This window comes from Aethalodelphis obliquidens, unplaced genomic scaffold, assembly GCF_003676395.1.
Source record: "Aethalodelphis obliquidens isolate GAN/ISIS:26980383/991018 unplaced genomic scaffold, ASM367639v1 scaffold84, whole genome shotgun sequence".
Classification (NCBI taxonomy): Eukaryota; Metazoa; Chordata; class Mammalia; order Artiodactyla; family Delphinidae; genus Aethalodelphis; species Aethalodelphis obliquidens.
Genome location: NW_020838028.1, coordinates 5,820,536 through 5,834,311, shown reverse-complemented (window position 1 = coordinate 5,834,311; position 13,776 = coordinate 5,820,536). Strand labels below are relative to the sequence as shown.

Below are 13,776 nucleotides of genomic sequence, written 5' to 3'. Positions count from 1 at the left end.
TTTGATCTGTACCTTGAGAAAACATTGATCCAAGGGGCAGTTCTTTTGATTTTGCCTGTAAAATACAACTTGGATCTGCCCTTTCCTTTCTGTTCCCACTGCAACTGTGCCCTCGTTTAGTCCCTCATCTATTTTTCTGAATTTATGAAACTCACTCCCTTAGATCTCTGACTCTCTGCTATTTTTCTTCTCCATATTCCTTCCTTTAAAACTGACAACAAGGTCTTCTACTTAAACCAAAATTAAGATTCATATCACTTCTTTTATCAAAACCTATTAGTAGTTACCCATTGAGGAAATTAGCTTCAAAATGTTTAATATCACAGTTTCAAGTCTTCTATGTTGTAGGTTCAAGCTCATCTTCAACTACATATGCTTCAATATCATTTTGATTCCTAGACCTTTGATAATTCCCTGCACACTCCTGAAGTTGTGTCATAATATGCTATTTCCTCAACTTGAACTGGTCTGGTTCAAATGCCCTCTTTGCTTGAAATTCCCTTGGCCCCTATATACTTCCAACAATCCTCCTTGGCTGCCACTCTTTCAGAGCATTTACTTTTGTTTTGGCTTGTATTTCAGGTCTTTGTGTATCTATTTGTCTTTATAGTGTTATACAGTGTAAAATACACACTCATGTTGTGATCCTAAACAGTGTATTTAGCCTTTCTGAGCCTATTTCTTCCACTGTAAGATAGAGGGAATTACATCCTTCAATAACGACATGCTAAATAAATGTTGTCATTGATGAACACGGTGATGTTTAAATAAACAATTTTCTTCTTTCCTTCTCTCCTTCCCTCTTTTAAAATTGTTTTCTCTTTTCCTTCATCTCCATGGACACTCCTTTATTCTTTTCTTCCTCTTTCTTCACTTGTCTCCTTCTTTTGCACTCTTCTCTCTTCTTTCTTCCCTTATCCCTCATTTCCTTCCTTTTTCTCTTTTTTCCTGATTCCCATAGAGTACCTGGCAGATCCAAGTTGTATTTTAGAGGCAGAATCAAAAGGAATGCCCCTTGGGTCAATGTTTTCTCAAGGTACAGATCAAAAATCCAATTTATCAGAATCGCCTGGGATGCTCGTTTCATACGTATTTTATGCTTGTTTTATACCTATTTGATGCTTCCTAAAGAATTGTTGAATTTTTTAGTTATTTGAGTCAAATTGGTTACACCGTTGTCAGAATGAGCCAATATGATTGAAAATGCTTAATAAAATTCATACTGTATGCATACTATGCATAAATAAACAAATCTATACATTGTGACATGATCAGATATTTTCCAGTACTTGTACAGAGAAAAGTCTTCCATACTGAAGCAATTCTAATCCTATAAAAACCACAATGTTAAACAAACGCTACTCTGCTTACTAATTAGTTGATATTTTTGTTTTTCTTAAATTAGGAACAACAAAACCATATCCTGCTGATATTGTAGTTCAGTTCAAGGACATATATGCATTGATGGGCCAAAATGTGACTTTAGAGTGTTTTGCACTTGGCAAGTAAGTATACTCACAGTTTTTATTAACATATATAGAAATACACTAAATTTTGTATTGTTAGGAAATAAATGTTGTAAATGTTTAGCTATAAACATAGAGTAAATTGTCTTTTAAGAATTGTGGACCATTAGCTCTTACTTTCTCCTATTTAAGTCCTGTTCCTGATATCCGTTGGCGGAAGGTCCTAGAACCAATGCCAAGCACGGCTGAGATCAGCACATCTGGAGCTGTCCTGAAGATCTTCAATATTCAGCTAGAAGATGAAGGCACATATGAATGTGAGGCTGAGAACATTAGAGGAAAGGATAAACACCAGGCAAGAATTTATGTTCAAGGTAGAGATATTGTTTTAATTTTCCATACATTTAATCAATATCTTATTGAAAGCCACTTTCATACTTGAAAAACTAGCATAAAATGATTAGTTTAAAAATAGTGATGTGAACTACATTATGCAAAAGGATAAAATATTCATCTTTATGTCTAATTAAGTCACAAATATGAGTATATAAGTTAAGAGTTTATGCCACTGGTATCATAGGAACACCAATGGATCAATAGTAGTGTTATTGATAATTTTCAGAAAATATAATTCATATAGTTTGTAGACTTTCTTCAAGCTCTCTTTTTTATTTGTACAAGAACCTAGGCATTATGATTTAGTTTAACCCAGTGGTTCACAAACTTTACCATGTTTTAAAATCATCTGGGGGCTCATTAAAAACACAAATTACTGGTTCCCACCCTCAGAGTTTCTGAGTTAGAAGGTCTATTTGGGACCCAAGAATTTGTATGTCTAACAAATTCTTGGGAGATGTTGATGTTACTGGTTCAGGACGCACACTTAGAGAACAACTGGTCTAAGGAAAAGTTTTCTTTAATATAATTTTCTTGGCACAAGTGTTTGATTCTCACACATTAAAATAAGCTTATTTTTGGGAGGAGAGAATGTTGTTTCTCAGTCAGTGCTTGAAACTTTTCAGGCTGAAATCATCCCTACAAATCCATTCACAAATCTACAATGTGAAGTTTGCAGGTCTAAATAAACATCTAAATAAACATCTAAGTCTTCAACAAGTGTATACTGAGTGTGTCCTCAGAGGCAGACACTATGATAGGACCAAGGACTTAAAAGAAATATTCTGTCCTTGAGGAATTCATACTCTAGTCATATCATACAAAACCCCCAAATGTATACAAGCATATACAGTCAAATAAATATATACCCCCAATATATATAATTATAAAGAAAATAGTGAGAGTGCGATATGGAAAATTACATAAGATATTGATAAAGCATATGGCAAAGGGGTACCTTAGTCTCATCAAAAAGATACATGATAGGAAAAACTGGAGATGATGCCTCAGCTGAACTGGAATACCAGAAGGCTGAAAGGGTACTGTGACAGGGTCAAGTCCAACCCCTACCCCTATCTCTCAGACCCCAGGCCTCTGTCTATATCGGAATAAAGTAAGTGTCTCCGATGACCCAGGATTTGCAGCCTCACCACCACCATCTCATAAAGTCCACTAAGATTAGGATCATTTTACCTTCACCCTGTGCATTTCATTTGCCTTAAGAAGCCCTTGGTCCAGGGCCTCCTTATGACCTGCACTTTAATACCCACAGAGCTCTGCACATGTCCTACTTAGTCTCTATTTCCCCCTCATTCCCAACTTCTGACGTCTTTATACTATGCTTCTAGAGCACATAGTCCATTATCAGAATCCCCTATATTCTCAACTTCTTTGAACATTCCCTTTATTCTCTTGCTCTAACTGAAACTTGGCTCTCCCTTAAAGACACTTTCCCCTGTAGACCACTCAAGCAGTGGCCCTCATCCCCAGGAGTGACTGGCAGTACTGCCAATACCTGCCTCCCTGCTCTTCACTGCTATTGCTAGACTATCTTTCTTTTCCTTTAATCATCCAGTTTACAATCTTATGTTAAGTCGCCCCTCCCCACTCATTGCCCTAAGATTTTCACTATTGACAACTCTCACCAACTACAACTCTACTCCTGACTTCATTCTTGGTGACATAAAATCATGTAGACTAGGGGCTTCCCTGGTGGCGCAGTGGTTGTGAGTCTGCCTGTCAGTGCAGGGGACACGGGTTCGAGCCCTGGTCTGGGAGGATCCCACATGCCGCGGAGCAACTGGGCCCGTGAGCCACAACTACTGAGCCTGCGCATCTGGAGCCTGTGCTCCGCAACAAGAGAGGCCGCGACAGTGAGAGGCCTGCGTACCACGATGAAGAGTGGCTCCCGCTTACCGCAACTAGAGAAAGCCCTCACACAGAAACGAAGACCCAACACAGCCAAAAATAAATAAATTAATTAATTTTAAAAAAATCATGTAGACTATAATAACTTTTCCAATAGTTTGCCCTCTCAGTTCCTTTGAACTCCTTTCCTCCAATGATCTTGTCCTACAACCTTCCTCAGCAACTCACTCCCACTGCCATGCTTCAGACCTTATTGTTACCCTTAATGTCGCCTGGCAACTAGACTACATTTCTCCAGATTCACTTACCTCTCACTCTCTTAGATGACCATTTCATGCCTTCATGATTTCCTTCAAACCCACAGTACCTCCTCCTTCAACCTTCCTCTCAGCTAATAACTTGGCTTCTTATTTCACAGAGAAAATGGTAGTAATTAAATTGGAGCTTTCACAAACTCCCACTCCACATCTACTGACACCTACTTCTCTACCCTTATCTCTTTATATTCTAGGTTCAGCTGCTCTCTGAGGTCAACATCTCCACTTGTACCCTAGACTCTACCCCTCTTACATAATAAATTAACACATAATTCTTTAAAACTTTATATGTAATTTTCAAAGATTTACATTATAAGAAAAAGATAAATTATTTTAGTGCTATTCGTGAATTAGCTTTCCAACAAAATGTGGTTCACAAATAGAAAAACAATTATGAATTTAATTACAGTTACCTAGTGCTGTAATATTGTAAGATAAAGTTTACCTGCTGACCTGTAGAAATACAATTTCACTGACTCTATCATTGATTTTATGACACAGAGTATTTGATGTATTTTCTAGAGGAAGATCAACTAAGTGTAATATTTGTCCTCTTGAGATGATGATGAATGTTGACTTGCATTTGACAATTTTCAATGTCCTTTACTTTTAAGCATTTCCTGAGTGGGTAGAACACATCAATGACACAGAGGTGGATATAGGCAGTGATCTCTACTGGCCTTGTGTGGCCACAGGGAAGCCCATCCCTAGCATCCGATGGCTGAAGAATGGATATTTGGTATGTATGTTCAAGTGCTTTGCAGTTCTTGAGCCTATGTTCCGGTAACATTTCTGGGTGATCCGGGGATAAAGTTAGCAGGAGTGTCAATAGATTAAGGGCATCTAGTCCCTGAAATATAAAAGTCTCCTTTAAAAGAAAAAACCAGAAAGTGAACATAAAATGTCTTTTTCCAGCTTAAACATTTTCTTATGTCTACCTTCTCTCTCTCTCTCCTTATTGTTTCCTTTGTTCCACTTTTCACCCTCTTCCTATGCATCCATCTCTACTACCTGATATTGTCCTCTTTTTCTTGCCACTGTTTCCCTGACCCCACAGAAACAGAGGTAAGAATGAAGGTCCTACCTTTAGCCCTGGGGACAAGTAGCAGCAGTGGGGTCCTTCTCTACCTTCCCACTGTAATCTCCCAGCTGGGCCAAGAGGGAAAAAGGTGGACTCTCTTCTCTGTAGGATGAATAGAACAAGAGCCACTGGGCATGGTAAGTGGGTTTTACTTCCCCATACCATGAAAACCCCACTCCACTAGACTTAGTTAACAGTGGGGGCAAAAATAATGTACCTAAATGGAAAGACAACCAAGCCCAAACCCAAATGAAACCATTTCTATTAAAGTCTATCAAGAAAATGTGTTTCACTTTGTGTTCTTTCCAGTATCATAGAGGGGAATTGAGACTGTATGACGTGACCTTTGAAAATGCTGGCATGTATCAGTGCATAGCTGAAAATACACATGGAGCCATTTATGCAAACGCGGAGTTGAAGATCTTGGGTCAGTATTATTTCTGGTTTCTGTTAACAATCAGCAAGAAAGCAACATGTTAAAATGATCCTTCATTATATACAGATTATATTTAATTTCACATTACTTTCTTGAATTAGAAGTTAAACATTTCTAAAATGTGGTTTGAAATAGAATGATATTATTATTTTCCTTTCATTCATGAACAGTAAATAAATTGGAGGCAACATGGAGTATAAAGGTTTTTAAGACTTTTTTAATGGTAAAGCAAACTTTACACATGCCAATTTTTATGTCTTGTTCTCTCCTATGTTTGGGCAGCTAAACACTGCCAGGACATCACATAGTGAAGATCGATGCTTCCGCAATGCCTGTGAGCCAGCCTCAGATGAGTGTTTAGCACTTGGTAGCTTTATCAGTCCCTGGGTCCCTGGGTTAAAATTGCTATTGAAAACCTTTGAGACATTCCTCAATCCCCTTACCCCACACTCACTCCTACTTTCATATTACTTTCTTACTTCTCCATGAAAATTGAAAAACACTGAAATAAAATATTTCAACCTCCCATCCCTCTTCAAAACTATCTGAATCTTTACTACACTTGTCCTTTTGATACTCTTTATCCAGAGGACGATGTATCTTGTCCCAAAATAATCCCTTTATCTCTGCCCTCAACAGACATCCTTTCTTCGTGTGCATGTGTGTGTGTGTGTGTGTGTGTGTGTGTGTGTGTGTGAGTGTGTGTGCATATCCTCAGGCTGCCTCTCTTTCTGGTCATGCTTTCCTCTTGAATTCTCCTCTCTTTTGTCCTTGGTGATGCCATGCTCTGATACCTCCCAGATTATTTTGTCTTGATCGCCTTCATTTTCCTTCTTACCCCTTCCCTGCTCAGTTGGAAATCTTGCTCTCTTCTAGATTTCCATTCCTCTGGTTGCATTCCATTTTCTTACTCATTCTTTCATGTATTTTATAATATTATTCCTCAATTATTATTATTTTTAAATTTTTTAAAAAAACCTGGATGATATCTTCTTCTTTGCCCATTAACTATCAAGGACCCCTTAATTTATACATCTGGCCCAGAATTTTATCCTCAGCTTCAAGCTCACTATAAAAGCTTCTTGGTAGAAAAGGTCATCTGGGTAACTTCACAGATATCCCAAACTCAGCATGTCTGAAACCTAATTCATTATTTCTCACTCATTCACATCATCTCCTCCTGAAATATTTACTGTTCTAAAGAATTACACAATCTACTACATACTTTCCCCCCATTACATCTATTAAATTTCTCATTTTTATCCCATAAATCTCTGAGATTTTTTACTTTCTTCTTATTTTCATTACAACTACTTTAATTAAAAGTATCATGTCCTTTTCATACTATCATGTCCTTTTCATACTATTTGAAGTGGCTGTCACCAAGTTTAGTAATATTGTAAGTAATGAATCAGGTGGGCAGGATTTCTCTGCTAGAAATGATTACTGAAAAGATAAAACAATGACTCAGTGCAGTCTCTTTTATTCTTGAGACACCAAAGAGAAATTTTTTAAAACATTGGTATCACTGCAAATTGAGTGACACTAAAAGAACATGAAAGACACTGAGACAGTTATAAGAAAGTATTAAAGAAAGCTATCTTTAAAAAGAGTTGAGGCCTTCTTCATTTTAACTTTTCCTGCCTCTTCTTATAATGCTGAGTATCATATTCCATTCTTCCCCCTAAAGTCAAAATTCCTTGCTAATATATTTAATCTAGTTTCTTTGGGTATCAAGGAAACATTTAGGCTTAGGCTTCATACCCTATCACTTCGGTATGAAGTGCAGTAAAATCATTTTGACTCTTAGAGAAGATATGAGGTGAATTTCAATTCCTTCCAAATGTAAATGCTTTTGTTTTCTGTTAAAATTTCTTGTTAATTGTTATATATTACAAGAGAAAATGAAAATTTAACAGCTCAGACTGAAAGATCTTTCTGTCTTCAAACCTAAATCTTGCAATCATTAATCTATTAAGGCAGTAATTAAGCAAATTGATCATTTTGAGACTGAGATTAATTCCTGACCATCTTTATATTTGTTTCAATCTATTTTTGTTTATTACCTTTAGGAACAGTGTTTCTCTCTCTTCTTTCCTGAGTTATTTAGTTAATTCATTTATTCATCCACCAAATGATTATTGAGTGCTTACTCTGCACCAGATACTAGTCTGTAATAGGCTCAATAAAGAACAAAAGAAAAAAAATATATATATATGTATGTATACATGAACATGGTCTTGATTCTGTCACTAGAAATTCAAACATTAGGTAAGCATGGGTCATTTAAATGACTGCACCAAATCAACGATTTTATTAAGACTGAACAGATTCAGAAAAAAGTCTTATTTTCTAGATAAATTTAGACTTTCTAAATATAATCCGATGAAAATTTCTCTCATATTTTATAAGCAATATGTCACCCACAATATTTATTTAGCCTATACAAAATACCACATGCTGTGTTAGGTGTACAACACAGTTCGTTGTTTACTTATTTATTTCCAATTATAAAAACTCAGACTAAAAGAACAATGGGATAACCTAAATCATTTTTATAAAAAGTGTGTTCTTCAGAGCTTGTTAGAAGTGCTGAATATCAGGTCCACCCCAGATCTATTAAATAGCATTTTACCAAGATCCTCAGATGATTATGATGCACAAATAAAATTTGAGAATCATGGGACTAGATGATGAAGGGTCAAGACCTGGATAAAGATATACTTAGGCCTAGAAAAGCCCCCAGAAAGGACAGTTTTATAGATGATTGGGATGTGTGGAAATAAAAAGATGGAATCCCCCTGGAGTCTGCAAAATGACAAAGAGATTGAGAAATGAGCTAGATGTGGGGACACTAAAGAAAATTAGAGCATATCATCAAGAGAGTAATACTTTTTGAGACTCTATAGCATGTTTTCATAATTATTGATCTGTACTTTGAAGTAAGGATGAGCTACAGGTGCATTATGTACTTCTCAATTAATTGAAAACATCATTCCCATAACTGTTTGTAGGTTGGTCCTGAAGGCAGGGGTCTCTCTGTTTATTAAGGCATCTCATAGTGTCTTCATGCAGTTGGTACTCAATAAATGTTTGTATAATGAAGGAGGAGTCATATTGTTTATTGAAAAGAGCATGCTTGCAAATCAGACAGATCTAGATTCAAATGTAAATCCCATTTTATACCTTACTGCCTGTGGCACCTTTGGCAAATTATATAATCTTAATAGGTATCAGTTCTTTCATCCGTAAGCTGGGGACAGTTCATTCAAAGTGTGACTATGATTACGGATTATGAATATGTGTCAATATTAATAATTGCTCAATTTCCTCTATCCTTTCACTTAACTTCCCTTGCGCAACTGAGTCAAGACACTTGAATTAGGTATTACCTTCAAGGTAAATATTCATACAGCATTTGATTACAACTTAAATGTGTAATAATTAATTCAGTTATCACCAAGAATTATACATTTAAAATGGGTAAATTTTTGATAAGTAAAATATACCTCAATAAAGTTTTAAATAAAAGAAAACAATTATTATTATTAGGCATGGAATGTCTGTTGGTCATTGCTGATAACATTTGGTGAGATTAATCTTTTCTATTGATTATTAATCAAAAGGGAATAAAAGATGCTATAGTATAGAAGAAACTTCTGTTTCTTTTTTTAGCAAAAGAGACAAATAATAGTTTACTTTCTTTTAGCTTTGGCTCCAACTTTTGAAATGAATCCTATGAAGAAAAAGATCCTGGCTGCTAAAGGAGGAAGAGTTATAATTGAATGCAAACCTAAAGCTGCACCCAAACCAAAATTTTTATGGAGTAAAGGTACAGAGCGGCTTGTCAATAGCAGCAGGTCAGTCCAGAAACTAGAAATCCGATTGCAACTCAGTACTTGGGAAAGTTTACTTTGTTGAGAACTTGTTTTCATATTCATAGTGTAAATAATTTTTGTTCTAACTTTTCTCCCCAGAAGATATCATAGCTCTAAGGTAAACAGAAATACCCATCACTGTCAGTATCTATTATAAACAGAATTCAATTTTTAGACTTCTAGAGTTTATAAGGAATTTAAAAAATTGAGGCCCAGAGGTTTGTGACAAATTGCCCAAGGCCACAAAACTAATTAACAATGGGAAATAAAATAGGGTCTTTATAATTTTTCCCCTAACAAGGGCTTCTATAGCCATTCATATTTGATTTAATTTTATGTAATTAGCCTATTAAATATTTCAGTAGGGAAATAAAAGGTGATTTTAAAGTACAAATCACCTCTTCCCTCTTCTGAAGTGAACAGGAACTTCTAATCTTCCTAACTATCTATGGGGAGAAGGAATGTTGGGAAATAGGAGAATTGGGATGTGAAGGTTGGGGAGCAGCAAATATTTCAAGCAGGGAGCACAGCATGTGCAAAGGCCCTAAGGCAGAGAGCAGAGGATGTATAAGGAATGTAAGAACTAAAACCAACATGGCTGTCTTTAGAATAAAATGGAGAACAGTTTTAAGGGATGACACATAGTAAACCAGGTCATTAGTAACAACATTTTCTGTGGCTTCATCTAAGAGTAGTAGAAATCTGTCTAAAGGCTTAAATAAGGGAGGAAAAAAGTAGTTTTTGCCTTTAAAAAAATATTCTAGCAAAAGTATAAAAGATAAATCTTTACAGTAATCCAGTAAAGGATGTAAGGTGGGTGTTATCTCTGTTTTGATGTATCTAAAGCCTGGAAAGTTTAAAGTGACCTTCTGAAAATGTATCAGTAATCTCCAAGCCAGAACTTGAACTTGTGCCATGCTGATACGGAATGAACACATGGCAACACAGTTTTCTTACTAGGATAATCACAAGTATGGTTGTGCATGAGACAAAGCTGTGGTTGGGGAGGGGTGTGCAAGGACAGCAGCTGCTTCCCTGAATACATTAAATTCTACAGGTAATATGTCTGACTAAGATTTATTAACACTTTAACAAAATGATACTAGAAGAATCAGTGTTAAAGGAAAAGTCAATCTGTGCAATACAGGGTTGAAGCTTTAGCAGTCAGATAATGAGTGATGCAGACCATGATCATAAGGTAGTTCCAATTTTAGGTATTCACTATTGCAACAGCCTAGAGCATAGCATTCCCTGTTGGCTGCACTATTAGCTCTCTCTCCTTAATGAAAAGAATCTTGCTCTGATTCTGATGAGGACTCATGCCATGGGCCTCTGCAACCACAAATATCTCAGAACCATGCTTCATGGATTTGTTTTTCCTAAATACAAACATGTGTTCAAAAAAAGAAAAGTCTAGCTCCTAAAACCTTATTATTCTAGTCCTGTCAATATTTTTAAAGTATTTGAATCAAATTGTATGACCTTTTGATGAAAGAGTCTATAAATCTAATTTTTGCTCACTATGTTAACCCATTAGTAGCTCAGATTATTTAAGTATCTCTTTATTATAGATTTGGTATTTCATGTAAAAATAAGTTTGAATGTTATAAAATAGTATGTATTAAGAAAAGTTAAACTAATAATTACTTTTAGAGAAACATTTCTGTTGAAAATAATATTAAGGAGTAACTGAATAACTGTCTTTGAGCATAACTATAATCTCATTCTGATTAATATAATTACCTAAAAACTGTTCCACATTACTAAGTTATCTCTGTGCCTGGTAAATGGTTTGTAAAATGGCATATGAAGTACTTGCAATCAGGAGAGAGGAAACATAAATCTTGATAAGTTGTAATTAAGTTCTCAATTGTATGATTTTATTTAAGGTTAAAATGATATGCATCCTCCAACAGAATTTCTTTGTAGTTTTTCATTTATAACCAATGGACTGCTATCAACTCTAAAATGGTCTTTATCTGAGCCTTTTATATGAGAGTCTCTCCAAGATTCTTTTCTACCCCAGAGTTGGTGTGCTTTAAACATTAACAAATAAGATGGAGGTTATACTGGAATAATTTTGGCAACAATAAGTGACTACTTTATTAAAGACCAGATGGTTCCTGGCTTGTTTGACTGTTTATCTATATGATCTAATCTGAAAATAAGGATAAGATTCTGATAATTCAACTACATTGACTTTAGAATATGGATCATTATTCAAAACCATCAAGTTCCCTAAATACTCTTACTGAAATTAATTATAATGTCATGGACAAAGTACCTGAAAGTGTAGGTGAGCTGAACAACACAAGGAAGTATACCCTTTAAAGATGACAATGATCAATTGAGAGCTAATATATGTGAGAAAACTAAGAATATAATGTGGGTTTTAGAAAGATTAATTGTTGCTATTGTTGTTTCCATTGCAACTTGATGATAATTTTCATTGCTTTACGTACAAAATAAGTAAATGGGGTGGGGGTGGAAAATTGGCTAAGGACTTACACTAGAGCTTAGTGAGAAAAAATGAGACACATTAATGTTAGTACTGTGTTAATATGAGTTCTATGAGAAGAAGATGACAATGCGGGATTAGCCATGCAAGAGATTTATTAATGGCAATGCCTAGGAAGGAAAACAGAGAAGACTCTTGGTGAAGCCTGGGACAGCCATCTGAGATTCAGGTCTGCTTCCAAATGAAAGGGAAAGGGAAGGAAGGAAGAAAGGTTGGGTAGAAATGGACTGCAGTGCAGATTTAATAGAGTGTGGTAAAACCACTGGAAAGTGTTCCAGCTAAAAATGCCCATCAGAGGAGCCTGATGTCTACCTGGAATATGCAGCCTTAAAATTCCTCCTGGACTCAGTCATTGGCTGAGAGCAACCTGTGGAAAGTGTTGTTTTGGCTCAAACACAGTGATGGATTTCTGAGTGCAGCAGCTAGAGCTGTGGATCAGTTACACTCCTCACAGTGAGAACATAGAGGGACATTGGCATAGCTTCCACAATATCAAATAATTACTTTTATGTTTATATTATGCTATTATATTATTTCTTCAATAAGTAAAAAGTATTCTGAAATGAGCTTAAGTTGGAACTGGAGAGTTAGAGACGAGCAAGGAAATTATGGAATATATTATTGGTGAAATTTTTGGTGTTTTCTTATATGGAGATTTTTATTAATAAAGTATGTATGTAGTAATTGTCCTTTATGAAGCTCTGCTCTTAAAATGGAATATATGGAGAATTGTTGGCATGTGTTTGTACAAAGCTTCAGAGATAAATTAAGGTTTTGGAAATTATATATTTAAGGAAAGTAAAAATCAGATCTAAATAGACATTTCTCCAAAGAAGACATACAGATGGCCAATAGGCAAATGAAAAGATGTTCAGCATTGCTAATTATTAGAGAAATGCAAATCAAAACTACAATGAGGTACCACTTACACTGGTCAGAATGGCCATCATTAAAAACTCTACAAATAGTAAATGCTGGAGAGGGTGTGGAGAAAAGGCAACCCTCCTACACCCTTTGCCACACCCAAAAGTGTGGCAAAACTCCACCCTTTTGAGGGTGTGGAGGTTCCTCAAAAAACTAAAAATAGAGTTTCCATATGATGCAGCAATCCCAATCCTGAGCATATATCCAGACAAAACTATAATTTGAAAAGATACATGCACCCCAATGTTCATACAGCATTATTTACAATAGCCAAGACATGGAAGCAACCTAAATGTCCATTGACAGATAAATGGATAAAGATGTAGTATATATATACAATGGAATATTACTCAGCCATACAGAAGAATGAAATAATGCCATTTGCAGTAATATGGATTGGCCTAGAGATTATCATACTAAATGAAATAAGTGAAAAAGGGAAAGATACTATATAATGTCACTTGTATGTGAAATCGAAAATATGACACAAATGAACTTATTTACAGAACAGAAACACATTCACAGACATAGAGAACAGACTTGTGGTTGCCAAGGGGGAAGGAGATGTGAGGGGATGGATGGGGAGTTTGGGATCAGCAGATGCAAAATATTATATAGGATGGATACACAATAAGGTCCTACTGTAAAGCACGGGATAGTCAATATTCTGTAGTAAACCATAATGGAAAAGAATATCAAAAATTTAAAAATAAAATAAAATCCAATGACAGGCAATCCAATATTGAATGTAAGTGCAAGGCATTATATAGTAAAGTTATATAATAAATATATAAATTATATGTAATATATCATAATATATGTAATATTAATGTAATATAAATTATATGTAAGAGTTAGGTATAATAAGGTTACAAATAATGAGTTTTCGGT

At 35.5% G+C, this 13,776-nt stretch overlaps 1 protein-coding gene across 3 annotated transcripts in view; it reads left to right on the top strand.

The window, feature by feature from the left end:
* CNTN1 (contactin 1) overlaps window positions 1-13,776 on the top strand; it is a 378,978-nt gene that overhangs the window by 237,515 nt on the left and 127,687 nt on the right. For all 3 annotated transcript variants that reach the window (XM_027093461.1, XM_027093460.1, XM_027093458.1), the window contains 5 exons: window positions 1,406-1,505; window positions 1,659-1,840; window positions 4,663-4,787; window positions 5,439-5,556; window positions 9,275-9,425. In XM_027093461.1, coding sequence (XP_026949262.1) covers window positions 1,406-1,505; window positions 1,659-1,840; window positions 4,663-4,787; window positions 5,439-5,556; window positions 9,275-9,425 — 676 coding nt within the window. The remainder of the gene's footprint in view (window positions 1-1,405; window positions 1,506-1,658; window positions 1,841-4,662; window positions 4,788-5,438; window positions 5,557-9,274; window positions 9,426-13,776) is intronic.